The 20,441-nt window shown below is 52.2% G+C and overlaps 1 protein-coding gene across 2 annotated transcripts in view; it reads left to right on the top strand.

Annotated features, from left to right (window-relative positions):
* The window catches only part of GRIK5 (glutamate ionotropic receptor kainate type subunit 5), a 51,328-nt gene that overhangs the window by 22,881 nt on the left and 8,006 nt on the right, over window positions 1–20,441 (top strand). For both annotated transcript variants that reach the window (XM_045838294.1, XM_045838296.1), the window contains 3 exons: window positions 11,662–11,775; window positions 11,968–12,077; window positions 12,543–12,716. In XM_045838294.1, coding sequence (XP_045694250.1) covers window positions 11,662–11,775; window positions 11,968–12,077; window positions 12,543–12,716 — 398 coding nt within the window. The remainder of the gene's footprint in view (window positions 1–11,661; window positions 11,776–11,967; window positions 12,078–12,542; window positions 12,717–20,441) is intronic.

The raw sequence follows: 20,441 nt of genomic DNA on the forward strand, positions 1-20,441 counted from the left end.
AACTCCAGGGGACCCCCCAACTGAAACCACTAAAATGGACATTTATCAGCAAAGAAGTAGTGAAATAGCCCTATTTATAGCTGCGTGACCTTGGACAAGAATCTTACCCCCTGTGCCCCGGGCCTGCACCAGAGGATTGTGGGAGAGTTTGGTGCGGTGGCACCTGGGTGAGAGCACAGTACAGTGGCCAGGAGCTTTTCTGGTCAGTTGCTGCAGTCGTTGTTCTGAGTCCTGTTTGAATTTTGGCTTTGCTGCGCACTAGCTGTGTGACCTTGGGCAAGTTACTTAAACTCCCTATAACATCACTTCTTCTAGTGTAAAATTGGGGAAACAGCAGCTGTTAGCAGCCAGGGCTGTCGGCATGAAACGAGCTAATCCGTGTAGGCCCTGAGAACGGTGCTGGCAGGCGGTGGTGCTGTGTGCAGGTGCCCGCTCACATTACTGTTGATGTTATTTCTATTGACACAGCCGGGGTATATATGTGTATATCCATGCGTTTGTCCATTCCCCAGCCAGCGAGCATTTACTGAGTGTCTGCTGTATACCAGGCCCTGTGCTATACCCTGGGGACACAGTGTCAGGCCTTGCCTTGCTCTTACTGAGCTGGTTAGAGAGGTTGGCGCTCAGGAGGAGGTCCGTGGGCTGTGTTCCCCAGGATTTGAGCTGGCTTAAGCGAAGAAACAGAGTCAGTGGGGTGGGGGGCAGCAGGACTGGACAGGTGGGGAGGTAAGAGGACAGCAGAGATGGAGACAGGGGAGGCTGGAGCGTGCCAGGGCTCAGTGGCTGACTGCCTGGGGTGGGGGACATGGGAGAGAAGACGTGGGTGTTCTTCTCATTCCTGGCTTGGGCAGCTGGGCGATGGCGGTGACATTTAGGGAGAGAACACTGGAGGAGGAGCAGGCTGACAGCGCAAAGGACAGGCGGGGTCTGGCCTTGCCGAGGCTCAGCTGCCTGCCGTGGGATGGCCGGGTGTGCCGAGCTTTGCTCAGACACTCCCAATAAGCCTCACAGCAGCGGCAGCTGTGTTTGACTTCACACCACATGCCAGGAGCTCTCCAAGTACTGCTTCATTCTCCTAACAATTGCTCATGGCCTGGAGGATCACTTCCCTCCTACTGCTGTGTGATCTGGGGCTCAGCAGTGAAGGGACTTGCCCCCTCCACCAACACACACACACACACACACACACACACGGCCTCCAGATGTGTCTGACCCAAGGCCTGTGCCCTTTCCAGATACCCAGCAGGTAGTTGGGAAGCCGCAGGGAGCAAGGTAGTGCTCACTAACGCCACACCAGGCTCTAGTTCTGGCTTTCTGAACTTGTGTTAACTCCTTGCCTGTCCATGGCCACCCCATGAGGAGGGCCTGGTATTAGCCCAGTTTTCTCTAATGGACAGATTGAGTCACCAAGGTTCCATGTCCAGGCCACACCTCTAATGACAGGCAGAGCCAAGTCTGGCATTGCAACAGGCTGGCCCAGAGCTGATGAGTAACTTCCAGGTGGAAGGCAGCCCAAGGCACCAGCATCCCGAGTCACCCTGGGCCAGGGCAGGGCTCACCGGCAAGTCTAGAAATACCGGCCATTTATTCCACCCAGTGGCCATTGCTGAGATTGGCCTCCCTGCCTTCACTGCCATGGTGTGAATTCAGGCCTTGGCCCCTCTCACCATCCTGCTCACTGGCCTACTGGCCTCCCATTTCTCTCTTTGTCCTCCAGTGGAATCTTCTACAATACAAATCTGATCTAAATCGAATGCTTTAGCTGTAGCCTTCCAGGGTCTTCAGGGTAAAGTCTATGCCCTCCAGCCTGGCCCTCAAGGGCTAAACAGATGTCTTAGGCTGGGGTCCCAGGAAGCCAACTTTGAGATGGAGGTTGGTAGGTAGGAGGTATGTTGGGGTGCCCCTGGAAGCCAGCCCTGTGAGGGAGTAAAGGAGCAGGTTTGGGCAGAGGGAAGATTTGAGCTGCGATGCAGCTATGACTGGGCCTCAGCTGTCCTGCGGGCAGCTCTGGAGCTGGCAAGGAGGCAGGCCTTCACACCCCTTACCTATACGTCGTTGCACGGGACTGTCCTCAGGGAGGGGCAGGACCTCAGGGAGGGGCGGGACCTTGAGGGGGTTCTTTCACCTGCAGAGTTGAGAGTGAGCATTCTGCAGCTGGGGCTGCAGTGCTCTGTCTGGAAGGAGGACCGGGCGGCCACCAAGGCACTACAGCTGTGAGCTGGTTAGAAGCCAGGCAAAGCCCGCTGCAGGCTGCCCGAGTTCCTGTGTGACCCCTGGCAAAACACTTCATCTCTCTGGACTCAATTTCCCCTCTAAAATGGGGGTAATATTCCCTCCCCCTGAGTTTTGTGGGGAGCGGGTGAGGGAGAGGGCCAGGTCCCAGAGCAGAGCCCCCTGATCATGAGGACCTGTGGGTCAGGAGTTTGGATGTTATTTGTATTGTGTTGGGAAGCCATTAGAAGGTTTTAAGCAGAGAACATGCTGAGATCTAATTTTTTTTCTTTTATTTTTCATTCAGGTGGAATTCTTATAACAAAATTAACTATCTTAAAGTATACAATTCAGTGGCATTTAAAGTATTCACAATGTTGCACAGCCATCACCTCTGTCTAGTTCCAAATCATTTTCATGACCCCCAAATAAAACCCCATATCCCTTAAACAGGCCCCATTCTCCCTGTCTTAAGCCCCCCTGGTAACCACCAATCTGCTCTGTGTCTCCATGGGATTATCTCTTAATAATATTTCATATAAATGGAATCATCTAATACATGGCCTTTTGCATCTGGCTTCTCTCACTCAACATGATGTGATTGAGGTTCAGTCACACGGTAGCATCTGTCAGCACTCCATTCCTTTTCAGGACTGAATAATCTTCCATTGTACGGATATGTAACCTTGACCTAATTTTTTAAAGATTTAAAAATGATCACCCTGGCCAGTGTGGTTCAGTTGGTTGGAGCATTGTCCTATAACCAATCTGCAACCAAAAAGTTGCAGGTTTGATTCCCAGCTGGGGCACATACCTAGGTAGAGGGTTTGATCCCCAGTCCGGGTATGTACAGGAAGCAACTGATTGATGTTTCTGTCTCTCCCTTTCTCAAAGCAATGAAAAAATGCCCTTGAGTGAGGAATAAATAAATAAATAAATAAATAAATAAATAAATAAATATTGCTACTCTCACCACTCTCTTGAGAAATAACAGTAATGGGGCCAGAGTAGAAGCAGGTTGGCCCGTTTAGAAGGTCATGGGGTTTGGAGGAGAGAAGGTGCTGGTTTGTGCTCGAGTGGTCTCTCTGTCAGGTGCGCCACTGGGTTGGGTGTGTGCAGGTGGGAGAGAGGGATCTAGGGCGACTGCAGGGTTTGGCCAAAGCAGCTGGGTGGTTGGTGAGGCCAGTTTCCCCCGCGGGAGGATGTGAGAGGAGCAGTTTGGGGGTTGAGGGAAGTACCTAATCTCTGGCCATGGATCCTTTGAGATGCCTGTTGGAAATTCAAGTGGAGGAATATGTATTTCGTGGTGCGGCTGAGCATGCGTCATTTAACTCACCCGCTCTTGATGGGCATTTGGGTGGTTTCCAGTTTCCGCCAGCCCAGACAGTGCTGCCATCGGCTGAGTCTGTGGATTGGCGGATGTGCTCCCGAGGGATGGCTTCCAGGCAGTGGGAGCACTGGGTCAAAGGGTATGAATGGGTTTGGTTTTTTTTTAGTTTATACTGCCAAGTAGCTGTTCAAAAAGCTTCCATCAATTTATATTTCCACCAGAAGTGCACAAGGATGTCAAACTTCACGCACTCTTGCCAACAATGAGTATTATCAATCTTTTAAAAAAGTCTTTGCCAATCTGAAAGGCTGAAAATGATATTGTTTTTACCTAAACTGGATGTTAATGGCTGTATATTAATTCTTGCATGGGTGTACTGTAATTAGTGAAACATTTTTCATATTGAGTTGTTCCCAGGTATTCAGTTTTGTTTGTGCTGTTATGAACAACTGTAAACAAACATCTTTGTGTACAAAAGCCCCACCCGTGTGGCAGCTGATTGACTAGCTGTCCGACTGGAGTGACTGTGGAAGACCCTTTGTGTTGGCTTTGGTTGTGTACTGTTGAACTGTTTCCTAGAAAGACTACACCAGTTTCTAGACAGGCTCTTTCTCAACACTGAGGGTGTTGGTTAGCTTTTAGATATTTAGACAGCCCCCTGTCATTTTTATAGATGGCACACATTCTGGTTTTTCCTGCTTTGACTGGTGGACCACAGTGGGGCTAAATGGTGCAGTGATAGATGGAATGGGAGCCCCAGTTCAACTCAGAACGGCCCACCAGGCCCCTGGACCCACCCTGTGCTTTCCCCAGTCCTGGCTGTGTAGTTGGAACAGATACACATGGCAGCCGTCACAGCCGACCCTTGGAGTCAGGGCCATTGTGGCAGGAGCCAAATGGAAGCCCCTAGAACTCCCCATCTCTCCCAGCACAGCAATCCAAAAGCAATTCCCCATCCTTTCGGGGGAGTGCAGCGATCAGTGCCACTACTAATGGCTTGCAAGAAGCAGTGGTAGTGATCTCATCTCCGCTCAATGGGTCCGTTTGGTCTGGGCAGAAGGCAGACAGGTCTTGGAGAATGACTGCAGATTATTATAAACTTAGTCAGGTGGGGACTCCAATTGCATTTGTTGGCCCAAATGCAGTGTCTTTGCTAGAGCAGGTCAACACAGCCTTTGGCAGCTGTTGCGAGCTACCGACATGCCAGATGCTTTTTGCTCCGCGCCGTTCTCCCAGGACCACCGGAGACGGGAGCAACTTCAACTCTCTCACTCCCTGTCATTGTGCAGGACCCAGAGAACTTGGTCTCCACGGTCTGCACAGTGTCAGCTGGCCCACACAGTGAGCAGGAAGTAGCGTTTAGGAATGGGTAGCAGTAGCCCAAACCTGCTGCTGATATCCGTCGGTCAGGCTCCATCTGGAGACCAAAAGCACCAGCTACTTGAACAGAGAGAATTTGATGTAAGAATTGTTCACTGGGTAGAAAGTGGTGACCCAGCTGACTGAAGAGTAAACAATACTGAAGGGGTATGGAGGTGGTGCCTATAGGAAGGCCGAGGGCTGAGAGGACAGGGGAAGAAGTTGGAAAGGTTAAAACTTAGGAAGTCAGGCGAGAGTCCCAACTGAGCCAAACTGGAGAGCTCGGAGGTGGGGGTGCTGCTTGGCTGGCACTGGTGCTGTTTGGTATGTTTTTGGATTTGGGCAGCAGCTTCTACCTGGGTCCAAGTTGAGTGTGCTACTTCAACCCACTTACCAAACAACCCATTTGGCTTCTCATTCTGAGGGAGGCCCAGGGCTGGCCGTGGCCAAGTTGATCTGCCACCCGGGCTGCTGATGCAGCAGATGCAGGGATGTGAGGAGAGCTGGTGGCTGGTGGGGATGCAGCCACCCAGAGGTGACTCACGGCATAGGCCTCTGGGGTTTGGAGCAAATCCTGCTCTCTTCTGCAGATTCTCCTTTTGAGAGACTGCTCGTAGCCCTGGCTGGCATAGCTCAGTGGATTGAGCGCGGGCTGTGAACCAAAGTGTCCCAGGTTTGATTCCCAGTCAGGGTACATGCCTGGGTTGCAGGCCATGACTCCCAGCAACCTCACATTGATGTTTCTCTCTCTCTCTCTTTCTCCCTCCCTTCCCTCTCTAAAAATAAAAAGTGAATAAAATCTTAAAAAAAGAAACTGCTCATTACTGGGCCCTCTTAGAGACTGAACAGGTGCCCATTGGCAATGAGTGACCCTGTGGCCTGAGTATTCATGCCACCTAGGTGTTGTCATTTTTGCATCAGTCAGGATCCTGCCAGGAAACACACCATGCCAGATACTTGAATGAAGAGAAGTATTTATGAGGAATAAAGTCATTCACTGAATAGCTTGGAGGATAAAGTTGAACTCCAAAGCAGAGATCAGCAAACTTTTTGTGTAAAGGGCCAGATAGTAACTATTTTTGGCTTTTGGGCCATATTGTCACAACTGTTTGACTGTTTTGTTGTAGGGATGCAGCCATAGGCAATATGTAAACAAATGGGTATCGTTATGTTCTGATAAAACTTTATTTACAAAATGAGGCAGGTGGGCTGGACTTGCCTCACCCTTGCTCTTGAGTGTCATGGAGGAAGCAAGGCAGGCAGTGGTTACACTGATAGTTCTGAAGGAACACAGAAACTACTGGAAACAGAGGGAGGGAGGGAGGGAGGGAGGCCAGGCCAGTGCTACGAGTGTGGGGAAGCTGCAGACTGGATTCCTCTGCCGACCCAGGGAAGAACTACTGCTGTGGGTGCAGAAGGGTGGCTGGGGGCCTGAGAGTAGACAGGAAGGAGCAGATCTCTTCTACCTCCTCAGCCTCCCTCTAGTGTCCCCTCTTGGCAGAGGCTGGCAGGGAGCCTGTGGCAAAGCAGAAATGTGGCTTGCCCAAAGCTGGTGGAGGGGGCAGGTGTAGGCCGGGGGACAGTCACAGTGGTTTGGCTGGCTTTTAGGCATTTAGACAACCACCTTGTCATCGCTTCCTAGCCTTTTGGCTGAGATCAAGTGTAGACAGCAGCCCTGTCATTCTGCAGGTGGCTCAGCAAGCATCTGAATTCTTCCTGACTTCATTCTGGGGATTAAACGACTGTCGGGCTCCCCTTGCAGGAGGGTGTCTCCTGTAAGAAACAAGTGTCTGCTGGGAAGTGAAGGGGGAAGAGGAGGAGGTGGGAAGGGGGTTCTGAAAGTACGAGGAGCCTGAAAGGAACTCGGGGCATTTAAGAATCTGTCTGTCCCTGCTTCGGGATGAAACCCATATCAACATGACCACCTCTCTCTGACACCACTTAGTCCCACCCCAGCATCTTCATGGCTGTCATACTTCACCCCCTGAGCCCCCCACTTCCATTCTTGCGCCTGTGGTCTATTCTCACAGCAGCCAGACTGGGTCACCTTGCCACCGCCCGCACCTGCCCACCCCCCCCACTCTCAGATGGGATGTCCTGTCACCCTGGGAGTAGAATCCAGTGCCCTTGCCATGGCCTGCAAGGCCCTGCTTGGCCCTGACCCCACTCCTCTGCTGCATTTTCCATGCCTCCCATTCTGCCCTAGCCACCCGGGACATACAAGTCACCTCCCACCTCGGGGACTGTACCCACTTCCCTGTGGCCTGGAGCTTTCTCCCAGGTCTTCTGCTGCCTGTCTCCTCACTTCCTTTCTGTCTGTGCTGAGACCTCCCTGCAGTGCGGGTGGGGCAGCCTGGGCCATGCTGCCCCGCTTTATTTCTCTTCAGAGTGCCTGTTGCTAGTCAACATGTTTGCATTCACTGCTGCACTCCCGCAGCTAGCAGTGAGCATGGCCAGTGGTGAGTGTTCTGCAAATATTTGTCGAGCAGGTAAACGAATGAAGGAACTGGTGGAAAGGGCAGAGTGGCTGCAACAGAGGGAGCTGGGATAAAACACCGTAGACTTGGTGGTTTGCAAACACGATTTATTTGTCTCAGTTCTAGAGACTGGGGAGTCCGAGACCAAGGTGCTGGCTGGTTTGGTGTCTGGTGAGGGCCCAGAGACAGCTGTCCTCTCGCTGTGTCCCCTCACAAGGCAGAAGGAGCCTCTGTCATGAGGACACTAATCCCATTCCTGAGGGCTCCACCCTCATAACCTAATTGCCTCCCAAGGGCCCCCACCCAAATGCCTTCCCATGGGGGGTGAAGATTTCCACATGAATTTGGGGGATACACAGCATTTTGCCTATGACAGTGAGGGATAAACCTGGGGAAAGGAGGGCACAGGGCCTCACAGGGGCTGGCTGAGAGTGTCAGCAGAGGGTGGTGTGCCTGGTGGTCGTTTCTGGGCTTCCTCAGGCTGCCTGCTGGGTGGCTGGGGTAGCAAAGACAAGCTTTCCAGTTCTGCAGAACATGACCCAGGCGGGGGCCATGGAGGCGGAGAGAAGCAACTGGATTCCAGAGGTGTTTGGGGGTAGAGTCATGAGGGCTTGAGGACAGATACTGTGAGGAGCAAGGTGGGTGTTGGGTACCCCAGGCTTCTGCCTGGGGGGTCATTAGGGAGAGAGTAGAGGCAGCTGAGTTTGCTGCATGTTCACAGGAGGGTTCAAGGATTCACTCCCTCCTCTGGCCACTCAGCACTCCTGGACCCTGGCCTCAGATGCCCTGGGCATGGAAGGAGGGGCTGAAGCAGCAGACAGGTGAAGCCCCCTCAGGGGATGTGTGGTTCTGTGTCCTGGGATCAACTAGAGCAAAGTCTTCACCTTCACCGTGCCTTGGTTTCTTCATGGGTAAGGTGGTTGCCCTGGGGACTACAGGAGACGCTCCAGGTGGGGCAGCCCCGGAGCTCTGGCCCCGGGGTGAGCTCTGTGTGTGTGTGAGTGTTGGACCTGTAGAAGACTCCATGGGGCAGGGAAGGAGAGGTCTCTGTTGTTGGGGAGCCCCTGCCAGGCCCACAGAGGAAGTGTGACATTCCTGGGCTTCCAGCAGAGAAGACGCAGGACATTCCAGCTGGCCCTGCCTTTGAATGTTTAGTAGCTGGAGGTGGAGGCAGAGATGCAAACAGATATTTTCCAAACTGAGCCAAGTGCTGAGATCAAGGGGTATCAGGCATATGTATGGGGGGAGGCATGGAAGGCACTGCAGAGGAAGGAAGGCTTAAGGGGGCCCTGGAGGAGTGGGTGGGGCCCAGTTCTGCAGAGCACAGTGGGGTGTCTTGGGCAAAGGGAGTGGCGTGCTCACCAGTACAGGGGCCAGAAAGTAGTTGGCACAAGAGGGGCAACCAGAGGCCCAGGGGTTCAGTGGGGGGCCAGAGCAGCCTTGGGCTTGTTCAGAGAGGCCAGACTTGGTCAAAACCAAGCAGTATCTTTTGGGAACCTACCCTGTGTAGGCTCTGAGATACACCTCTAACCAGCTAGACAAGGACCTTATAGTTTAGTAGGAAAAATAGTCCACTAAGCAAACAAACAGGGTCATCTCCAGTAGTGCTAAGCAGGACATACAACAGGGTAATGGGTAATGAGAGGGGTCTGGAGGCTGCTGTGGGAGGGCCCAGGGGGTGAGGCATGAGCTAAACCTCAATGGTGAGGAAGAGCTGGGAAAGAGCTTGTGCAAAGGCCCTGAGCCTATTGTGCTGCAAAGCAAACAGTGGGCACCATGGGCTGGAGCCGAATGGGTGAGGGGAAAGGCCACGAGGTGAGACCGGTGGGCAGGTGGGTCTCAGATCACGTACAGCCTGGGGACCGTGAAAGGGTTTGATCCTAGGTGCAGTGGGAAGCCACCGGTAGGTTTTAAACAGAGGCCTCTCTCTTTGGATTGGGGGTTATGAGTGGTGACAGGGAGGCCAAGGAGGCTGATGCTATTGTCAGAAAGATTCCGGTGGTCTGGGCCAGGTGTGGAGGTGGAGCGAAATGGACAGATCAAGGAAGCAGAGCTGCTGCCCTCGCCACTGGAGGAGACGTGGAGAATGTGGGAAAGAGAAGTGGGCCGGCTGGGTGTTTGGCCTCAGGCCAGGTCTCAGGTGTGGGTGAGGAAGCTAGTGAGCAGGCCAGGAATGGAGCGGAAAGGGGCCCGGAAACGGGCAGGCCTTAGGGAGAAGTGGGCTCCTGAGTGCCTGGCCTGGGGACCACCAAGTCCTCTTGGCCCTTTCTCTGAGAGGCCACTGCCTCCTGCTTTCCAAAATGGGTACTAGGGCCCCCAAGTCGGGCCTTGCCAGGGCACAGCTCCCGTGGGTGCATAAGACTAACTGTGGATTCCTGTGCACAGTTCCCATACAAGTCACACCAGTGTCTTTGCACCAGAGGGGGAAACGCTCCTCACTCTCAGCAAGCAGGCATCCCTAAGAATGTTCTCTGAGCCCAGCCTCCAGCCGTGTCCTGGGCCCCGGCCACACCTCACCACTTCTGGGCCCTGCTCTGGGGCTCTGCCACTCTGCTCCCAAGTCGCACGGAGGCCGCTGCCACCTTCCCCTCGCCCTGAGTTAGTAGTGGTTTGACCGGTGCCACCCCTTTCTCCTCCTGGTTTATCTTTTGGGTCTGTCCTTTTCCTCTACCATCGAATTGTGTTTGAGGCCTGTCTCGTCTCTGGCTGGATTTCATTCTGGGCCCACGAGTGCTCTCCTTGACCTTGGTTTTCTCAGCCTGTGCTTCTCCCCCGACCTGGGCCTGTGTTGCCTCATGTGCTCTCAGCCTCAGCCCCTGGGGTGAGGACACGTCTGCCCCTGGGCCAGGGCCAGGACCCTGACTCTTTCTTCAGCCCCAGAGGGAGGTCTCCGCTTGAATTTGGAGTCAGTGCCGGGGCCCAGTTGAGGCCTGGTGGGTGGAGTCATTATTGTGCCTGGAAGGGACACCCTGGGAGCCAGGTTCCGACCCTCACCCCCATTTTACAGGTGAGCAAATTGAGACCCATAGATGTGGAAGGCCCCGTCTGAGGTCACCCAGCGAGCTCGGGGCCGAGCTGGGGCTCCCCACTCCCTTGCCCAGCCCTTCCCAGCACGCGGCCCTGCCTTGACTCAGCCATCATGTATGCATGCATGTAAGGGCCGTGTGTGCACAAGTGGGCCTGGGCCTGTGCCTGTAGGGAATGCCCACTCTCGTGTGTCTCTGCTCCTCCCTACACTTGTGTGCAGGACACACATCTGTCTGCCTGTGTCTGCGTGGGCGGCACCTCACTGGTAGCCTGGGTCTGGGCACACTTGTGTGGGTGAGGCTCGGTGAGCTCATGGTGGTGGTGCAGGCATGACTGTGCACTGCGCTCACACGTGCAGTGTGTGTGTGTCTCTGGGGGGTGCGGGAGGGTGTGAGCAGTGCCAGGTTTTTTCTCAGCTTGCGTCCTGGCCACGGCCAAAGGCCAGCAATGTGCTTGTGGATGGCCTTTTGGATCAGGGATTGCAGGTGCGCCAGCCAGATCCCAGCCCCAACCCTCTCTTTGTTTCATCCCCCCACTCCCACCCTTCCCCACGCCAGACCCAGGCCCCAGGTACCCCTGCCTCACTTGAGGCCATGTACAGCTCCCTCAAGGTCATGGTCTCAGGGGAGCTGGGCACTGGCTGGCTGCTAGTGCCTGTGGGCAGGAGGGTAGAGGTCATAGCTCCTGCCTTTGCTTGCTAGTGCCTTTGCCCTCTGAGACTCAATTTCCCATCCATAAAGTGGGGCCAGTAGTGGCTCCCAGGGAGCTGTTGGGAGGAGTTCACAGGTGATGTCTGTACATGCTCTCCAGCATGATGCCTGGAACAGAGTAAGCCTGTGACAAATGCTGCCTGTTGTTAACCAAGACAGAAGAAACCAAGGCCCCCGGAGGGTCCTGAGGGGGTTGGTGTGCAGACAGCTCAGCTCCAGGCCCTGGAGTGGTGTGTGTCTGGGGTGTGGCGGTGAGGGGCATGGGCAGGCTTTATAAAGCAGCATGTTAATGATGAACTGGACAGGGGGGTGGGAAGGATCGGATGTCGCAGGGCAGCCAGGCAGGAAACAGGACCTCGGAGCCTCTTACAAGGAGACTTGAGGTGAGGAGGGTCCAATCTGGGGCACTCCTGGAGCCGGCCCAGGCTCCTGACCCCTCATTCGGCTTCTGATATTCTCTCTCGGTTGCTCCCTGTACGTTTCTCCCTAACTGCCCGTCTGTCTCCCTGGCCGCCCCTCTGCCCCCGCCCTGCTTTCTCTCCAGCAGAAGGCAGACCTGGCTGTGGCTGCGTTCACCATTACAGCTGAGCGGGAAAAGGTCATCGACTTCTCCAAACCCTTCATGACCCTGGGGATCAGCATTCTCTACCGAGTGCACATGGTACGGTTCCCACGGAGACACGGAGGCTGGAGGCAGGGGCTGGCAGTGGGGCCCAGATGCTGCATCCCCAAGGGAAGTGGAGGCTCTGGGCTGGACCTGGGAAAGGCCGGCTGGGCTCTTGGGCCCCTGGCAGGAGCAGTGGCACTCAGCTCAGGTCCAGGTGGCTCGGGGTCTCACTCCCTCTCCCCACAGGGGCGCAAGCCCGGCTACTTCTCCTTCCTGGACCCCTTCTCCCCTGCTGTGTGGCTCTTCATGCTTCTTGCCTACCTGGCCGTCAGCTGCGTCCTGTTCCTGGCTGCCAGGTGAGTCTACTGCCTGCTGCCCAGGAAGAGTGGGGGAGGGGGCCAGGGCCCATGACAGACCTGCACATTCTGTGGTCTGTGTGCACCCTCCTTGCCTCCACTCAGGCCCTGGGGTTCCCTGCACCTTCCCTTCTGCCCTGTCTCTGCATCTCACCCTGTGGCTCTGACTTGCTCTGTGGTCTGTCACCGGGTCACTCCCCTTCCGTTCTTTCTCTTTGTGTTTCTCTGCATTTCTCTGTCTCATTCTGCCTCTTCTCTGTGTCTCTCCATCTCTGCATGTGTTTCTCTTTCTACCTGTTCTGTGTGGGTATGTCTCTCTGTTCATACCTTGATCTCGTTTCCCTCAGTTTCCTGTCTCCCCCCCCGCCCCCCCCCGCCGTCTCTCCTGATCCCGGTGTTCTGCCTCTTTCCTTTTTCTCCCCCTGCTTGACTCCGTTCACATTCCCCCACCATGTCTCTTCGCAGGCTGAGCCCCTACGAGTGGTATAACCCACACCCGTGCCTGCGGGCACGCCCCCACATCCTGGAGAACCAGTACACGCTGGGCAACAGCCTCTGGTTCCCTGTCGGGGGCTTCATGCAGCAGGGCTCCGAGATCATGCCCCGGGCGCTGTCCACTCGCTGCGTCAGTGGAGTCTGGTGAGAGGCTTTCTGTCTGCCCGCCTGAGGCTGGGAGGGGTCCCTCTGAGGCCTGGGTGCATCACTGGTCCCCTCTGCCAGCTCTGTGGCAGGGAATGGGGTGAGGAGAACCGAGTCCCAGCTGTGCCACTCACTAGCTGAGTGACCTTGGGTGAGCCACATTCCCTCCCCATGGCTCTGTCATCTCATCTGGGAAATGGGGACCAAAGTGTGCATGTGTCAGGTTGTGAGGATTCAGAGAGGCTATTGGGGGAAAGTGCTTCTGCTGACTCCAGGGGTCATGCTCCGAACAGTGCCAGTGCTGTGGCTGTCTCGGACATTGCCCTGGCAGTCACGGAGGCTGAGTGTCCCTGAGCCAGGACTTGCTTTGCCCTCCCGAGGCCAAGGCCCAGACAGGGCCCCTGGTCCCTCGGAGGACGTAGACATCTTGCAGGATCAGGACGTAGACATCTTGCAGGGATGGGGGGTGCTTTTTTCTGCTTCCTGTGTGCCCCAAGTAAAAGTTATTTACCTTTTCAAGTAATGATGTGTAGCTTCTCTCGGAGTCCTGGGAGACCCAGTAGCTTGGACAGAACCCATGTTGCCCCCGTGACAAGCTCTGAGAAGCTACATGTCAGAGGGCAGACACCAATGACTCATGCTGTCGGTTTGGCCCACCATTTAAAATTTTTAAAAATTAGTTCGTAACATTTAAACATTGGGCAAATTCACTCACAACTCCAGCTTCCTCTTCTAGAGGATTGGAGAGACCCAGTGGCGCTCAGCTGGTGTTTCCACCTGGCGCTGATGTCTGTTCCTCCGGCCTCGGCCCCCTCTCCCCTTCCGTTGTGTTCTGGCCTGGCCTCCATAAGCACTCGGACTTGCTGCCGGTCTTTCCAGTGGCCTCTGGGCTTCTCGGTGGTTCCTGTAACTCTTCTCACCTCTTTTCCCTCATTAGAACCGCAGGAAACCGAGGAGAATACTTAAGACAGGGGATGTTCTCCTGGTTCTATTAGAAGACAGACCCAGAGAGAGGGAGTGATTTCCTACAGAGCATGTTAGAGGCAGGGCAGGGCCAAGATGGGCTCCTGCCCCGTTGCCACTAACCAGCCCTTGGGGCTGCCTGAGCCCAGCTGTGCTTCCCAGGCCTTGGCGACTGGTCCAGGCATGGGGCCTTCTCGAGGAGCCCTTCTTCCTCACCTCCTCCTGTCGGTCACAGTTCCTGCATCAACAGTCGCCCAGCAGATGCTGTCGGGCTCTCCCTGCGCCAGGCACTCAGGTGTAGAATCAGCCCTCAAGAGGCAGAGGAGCCGAGAATAAATAAGTAAACAGACACATAAACACAGGGACATCGTATTTTATGCCAAGAACGTGTGCCAAAGATATTGCTTAACTCAGAACTTGTTTAATTCCAGACTAACCGTAATGGTGGCAGGTCTTTCTTTCTCCCAACTCAGAGGGACTAAATACCATGTGGCATCGTTTGCAATTCACAGGGTCTGTTGGTTTTGAAACTTGAGTCACAGTGATTTTTTCCTGGCCCTTGGGGATTTGCATCATTTTCAAGTGTCCTGGTCTGTATTTGCTTCCCAGTGCTGCTGCAACAGGTTATACAATTTAGTGGCTGAAAACAACCTAAGTTTATCCTGTTGCAGTTCTGGAGGTCAGCAGGGCAGAACCCACATCCTTGCCTTTTCTAACATTTAAAAGCCACTTGCATCCTTTGGCCCCTGACTCCTTCAAAGCCAGCAACACGGCATCTTCACATCTCTCTCTCCGACTCTGAACTCCTTCTCCCACTCAGAAGGATCCCTGGGCTTTCACTGGCTAATCCAGGATTATCTCCCCATCTCAAGATCCTTAACTTCACCACATCTGCAAAGACCCATTTACACTGTGTGGGAACGTGCAGGCTTCAGGGATCAGGACGTAGACATCTTGCAGGGATGGGGGGTGCTTTTCTCTGCTTCCTGTGCGCCCCAAGTAAAAGTTATTTACCTTTTCAAGTAATGATGTGTCAGATGCACATAAACTGTGCACTGAGGAGCCAAAGAGGGTGCAGTGAAAGAGAACAGTAGAGAATGGGGTGCTCAGGGGAGGCCCCTCTGAGGAAGTGACATGAGGCTGAGTCCTAACGGCCAAACCAGGGGTGTCCGTGCCAATGAGAGGGAGGAGCATGTAGGCCAGAAGAGGCATGTGTGTGAGGAGGTAGCTGCAATGGCATGAGGGGACCTGCCATGACAAGTCTGGCTGAGTCCCAGGTCAGCTGGGGAAGCAGCGACCTCCTCTTTGTAGGTCATCTTGGCTTCTCCAGCGGGGCAGCCTCTGCCCCTGCCCATCGCTGTTGCCAGGAGCCCCGGTCACACCCCTCCCTCCTTTGACCTAGGCTCCCTCTCATTCTCACCCGAGCCCTCCCACCCGTTCGCTCATTTGGAAGATGATTCAATAGGTGCTTAGTAATCTTCAAAAGTGACCCTGGCTTGATGGTTCGGCAGGCCAAGGCCAGTGGCAGGGCAGTGGGCATAGGTGCCAGTACCCAGTCACACTTGGTGGCCACCTCAACAGCGGCGACCAGGCCAGGACCCACCACCTGGGCCCTCATCTCCGGTGTCCAGTCATCGTTCGGCACGGCTCTGCCTTGGGAATCAGTGTCTCTGACTGAATCACGGCTCCCACCGCAGCTCCGTCCCTCTCAGGCTCTCCCCGGGGTCACTCCCATGACCTTCCTCTTTCTCTTCTCTGAGCCCTGCCTGCTTTCATGTCTGTCCACGTGGGCGTGGACAGGCCACGACTTCAGCGGCTCCTTTGCCATTGTCCTCAACTCCTCCTCAGATCTGGTTGTCCTTTCCTCACACCCACCTGGCAAGGAAGGGCCCAAACCTCGTATCTGGCCAGCATCTTGACTCCCCCAGCTCCTCCAGGGTCATGCAAGACCCCTTTACTGACATGTCCAGTGTACCCTGTCCACCATCCTCCCGGAAACACCTCGCTTGCCCCACCCCCCCAGCTTCCGCCTGCGTCTTCGGATCCTGCTGTCTCATCACCCTCACCCTCTCTCCTGGAGCTCTTCCCTCCACGCTGGCGGTGTCCCAGCGCTCCCACACCCAGCACCCTCTCCTTACGACTGATGGTTCATAACATCCCCTCTTCCACCCTGATGGATTTCAAGGGTAACATCTACCTATACATGTGCTTTAAATCAAATCAATAAAATGCCCTAATTGCAATGGGAAAGGGAAGAAAGGGGAGTGATTTATGATAAAATGGCAGGATGGTGACACAGAAATGCTCGGGTAGGACTGTGCTGCCAGGCAGACTGTGCTACTCAGGCGTCTGTGCCTACTCATCATGGGCAAGCTTGGAAATATGGGAAGTGAGCCCGTTTCATAGCATTATGTCAACACCTGAGACTGGACACGTTGAAGCAGTTGGTGAATGAGTACATTTACACAATAACAGTCACTGAGACTGTGGAAATTTCCCAAGGCGGCTGGTCCAGAGCAGGGTTGTGCTGTCAGGGGTGTGGTTTCCCAAAATGGCGAATGGTTCTTGGCAAAGTTTCAAACAAAACATCCAGTTCTTCCTCAATCCAAGTAACAGGTGCGTTTCTAGAAATGTTGGTTTCTGTTATAACGATGTAAAAATACTTTGGTTTTTATGCACCAGGGAGACAGGTTCAGGTAACCGTGTATGGGACTGTCCCTGCTGCTGAGGCTGGGCTGCGTTGTCAGACTCCTGAGGCTGGACCTGACGCCCGAGACCCCTCGCTCCCTTCAGCCACCAGAGCACTCCATGCCTTAACAAGTGCCTTCACCCGGGGACCACCTCCCTGTACCTCCAGGGCCGTTTCATCCAAAACTGGCTTCTGTTGTTATTTATAAATGACACTTCCCCAAGTCCCCACGTCCAGACCTCTCCATGGGTGCCCACAGGCCTCCCTAACAGTCACCTTGTCTGAAACTGAGCTCACGTCCTCACTTTCAAATTAAACTCCCCATCTGTGTTGCCCTGCTCTGTCTCAGTGAGCGACCCCTTCTTCCCAGCCACCCCAGCACCACCACCTGTCAGCCACGCTGTATTTTTAGGGGCTGGGCTGTGCGTGGTGTCCACCAGGCACTAAGTAATTTTGTCCTGAGTGAGTGACAACATTGACCCACAGGGCGGGTTTGGAGAGACTTGGTGTCCAGAGAGGAGGTGTCAGACGCTGGGTCCTTGGGTCTTGGGTTTTGGTTTTCTTTCTCAGGAGGCTGTACTGTGTATCCCTCACACTCCTCTCCACCTCCACCCCAGCACCTTGCACAGCGCCATGCATCTGTGCTCAGTGGAGGACAGCTGCTGTTTTCACTCTCTGCTGGGGGCGTGTGGCCTGGGAGCCCTCCCCTGTCTTTGGGCCCCACAGAACTGAACCATCTGCAAGGAGCCTGGTCTCTCTCACCTGCCAGGCAGCAGGACAGGGACGGAGTAAGGATAGCGGCTGCCCTGGGGCCCCATAGGCAGGCCCGAGGGTCCCTCTTCTGTGTCACCAGGACAGTGAGAGCACACACTTGCACAGATGTAACTCTCACAACAGCCCTGGGAGGAGGGGCCGTGATTGTGCTTCCCTCACAGCTGAGTCCAAGGTCACACAGCTAGACAGTGATGGAGCCAGGATTTGGGGATTTTCCAGAGATCTTTTTATTATTGATTTCTAGTTTAGTGCCACTGTGGTCAGAGGACATTCTCTGTAGGATTTTAATCCTTTGATATTTATTGAGACTTGTTTTGTGGCTCAGCGTATGGTCTATCCTGGTGGCTGGTCTGCGTGCACTTGAACAGAATGTGCTGTTGGTGGGTGCAGCACTTTATAAATGGCAATTAGAGCCAGTAGGTTGATAGTGTTATTCAAGTGTTCTGTATCCTGGCTGATTTTTTGTCTACTTGTTTTAGCAATTATTGGGAAAGGCATGTTGAAATGTCCACCTGTAATTGTGGAGAAATTGTATCTATTTTTCTTTTCAGTTGTATCAGTTTTTGCTTTATAAATTTTGAAACTTTATAATTAGAGGCGTAAGTGTTTAGGATTACGATGTTCTCTTGATGAATTGATCCCTTTGTCATTATATAATGCCCCTATTTATTCCTGGTAACAGCCTTTGTTCTGAAGTTACCTTTCATTTTAACATAGCCATGCTTTCTCATGTTTAGTATATCTTTATTCTATTCTGTCACTCCCAGCCTACCTATACATTATATATTTTTAAAAGATTTTTAAAATTTATTTTTAGAGAGAGGGGAATGGTGGGAGAAAGAGAGGGAGAGAAACAACAATGTGTGGCTGCCTTTCACGCACCCCTTACTGGGGACCTGGCTTGCAACCCAGGCATGTGCCCTGACTGGGAATCAAACTGGCGACCCCTTGGTTTGCAGGCTGGCGTTCAATCCACTGATCTACACCAGCCAGGGCCTTAACTGGGTTTCTTCTAGGGAGCATATGTGGAGCAGGGGTTGGCAAACTTTTTCTTTCTCAGGCCAGACAGTAAATATTTTAGGCTTCGCTGGCCCTGCAGCCCCTGTCACAACTACTTAGCCCTGATGGTGTGCGAAAGCAGCCAGAGACAATGCCCAAGTGAGTGTGGCTGTGCTCCAGCAAGCCTTTATTTATGGACACTGATGCCGCGGCTTGAATTTTATATGTCACGTGTCATGAAATATTACTCTTCTTGTGCTTTCTTTTAAGTCATTTGAAAATGTGAAGACTATTCTTAGCTTGTATACCAAAGCAGATGGCAAACCAGACTTGGCCTGTGGGCCATCGCTCGCCAGCCCGTGATCAGGACCTTTATTGTAATATTGACATGGTCAGGTTTGCATCTGCCAACTTGCTGCTTGTCTTCTACTGGTCCCATCTGCTCTTTCTTCCAATCTCCCTCTTTTTCTTCTCTTCTTTCGGATTTATTGAGATTTTTGAAATTCCGTCTTATGCTTGCTTTTGATTTATTAATTATACTTCTTTTTAAAATTTTAATTTATTTTTAAAATTTTTATTTTAGAGAGAGGGGAAGGGAGGTAGAAAGAGAGGGTGAGAAACATCAATCGGTTGCCTTCGTTACGTGCCCTGGGGTACTGGACCTGCAACCCAGGCATGTGCCCTGGCCAGGAATCAAACTGGCGACCTTTTGGTGTGTGGGACAATGCCCAAGCAAATGAGACACACCAGGCAGGGCTTAATTAAACTTGTTCGTTTTATTTTTCTTAGCAGTTGCTCTGGGTTTACCATATTCATCTTTAATTATTATAAAGTATTTTCAAGTAACATTATGACACTTCACATCAGATGTAAGACCCTTACAACCGTATACTTCTGAAACTCCCTTCCATCCTTTGAGTTACTGTTAACATACTTTTACTTCTAGTTATCTTATGAACCCCATATTACATTATGAACCCCAATACATTAGATCTGTGTGTGTGCTTACTTCAACAGTAAATATCTTTTAGATAAAAATTTTTTAAAAGATTTTATTTACAGACAGAGAGGAAGGGAGAAAGTGAAGGAGAGAAACACCAGTGTGTGGTTGCCTCTCGCGCGCCCCCTACTGGATGAATTTTTAAAATGAAGAATATGTCTCATTTACCATTCCTGGTGCTCTTCATGCCTTCATGTACGTCCAAATTTCTATCTAGTATTTTCCTTTTGCCTGAAGAACTTCCTTTAACAGTTCTTGAAGTGCAATCCTGCTAGCAATTAGTTCTCCAAGCTTTTGTTTGTATGAAAAATTCCTTAGCATATTTTCTTCTTTGAAGGATCTTTTTTTCTGAATATGGAATTCTAGGTTGGTGGGCTTTTTTTTTTTTCTTTCTTTTAACCTCCCTGTTGCATTGTCTTCTGGCTTGCATACTTTCTGACAAGAAGTCTACTGTTACTCTTTGATTCTCTGTGTCTAATATATTTCCCCCTCTCCTGGCTGATTTTTAGATTTTCTCTTTATCGCTGGTTTTCAGCAGTTGATTACAATGTGCCTTGTTGTGTTTCATGTGTATATTTGTTTATTCTACTTTGGTTTATTGAGCTTCTTGGATTTGTGTATTTGTAGTTTTCATCAAATTTGATAAATTTGGGGCCTTACTTCAAATTTGTATTTTTCCGTTATTGCTTTTCTCTCCTCTCTTTCTGGGACTCCAGCCACATATGCAAGACCCCTTGATATTATTCCTCAGGCCAGTGGGGCTCTGTGCCCATTGTCAGTCATTTTTTCTTTTTATGCTTCATTTTGGATAGAGTCATTTGCTTTCTTTCAATTCCCTGTTCTTTTCTGCTGCAGTGTCTAATCTGTATAATCCCTTCCAGTAAAATTTTCCTCTTGGGTGTTGTGTATTTTACCTCCAGAAGTCCCATTCATTTCTGTTTTGTATTTTCTGTTGTTCTCTGCATTTTGTCCATGTTTTTCTTTGTATCCTTGAGCATTAAGAACATATTTGTAATAGCTGCTTAATGTCCTTCTCATTTCTGTCAATCTGGGTCGGTTTTGGTGGAGTGATTTTTTCTTTGTTACAGTTTCCTGTTCTTTTGTACATCTGGTAAACTTTTTACTGGATGACATGCATTGTGAATTTTACATTGTTTACATTGTTGAATGTATCACTTCAAAGGTCTTGACCTTTTTCTGGCAGACAGTCGAGTTACTTTTAGATCATTTCTATCCTTTCCAGTCCTGTTTTTAAATTCTCTGGGGGCAGGTCTAGTATAGCCTTTATTCTAGGGCTAAG

This window comes from Phyllostomus hastatus, unplaced genomic scaffold, assembly GCF_019186645.2.
Source record: "Phyllostomus hastatus isolate PE091 unplaced genomic scaffold, TTU_PhHast_1.1 phas_contig_277, whole genome shotgun sequence".
NCBI classification, from domain to species: domain Eukaryota; kingdom Metazoa; phylum Chordata; class Mammalia; order Chiroptera; family Phyllostomidae; genus Phyllostomus; species Phyllostomus hastatus.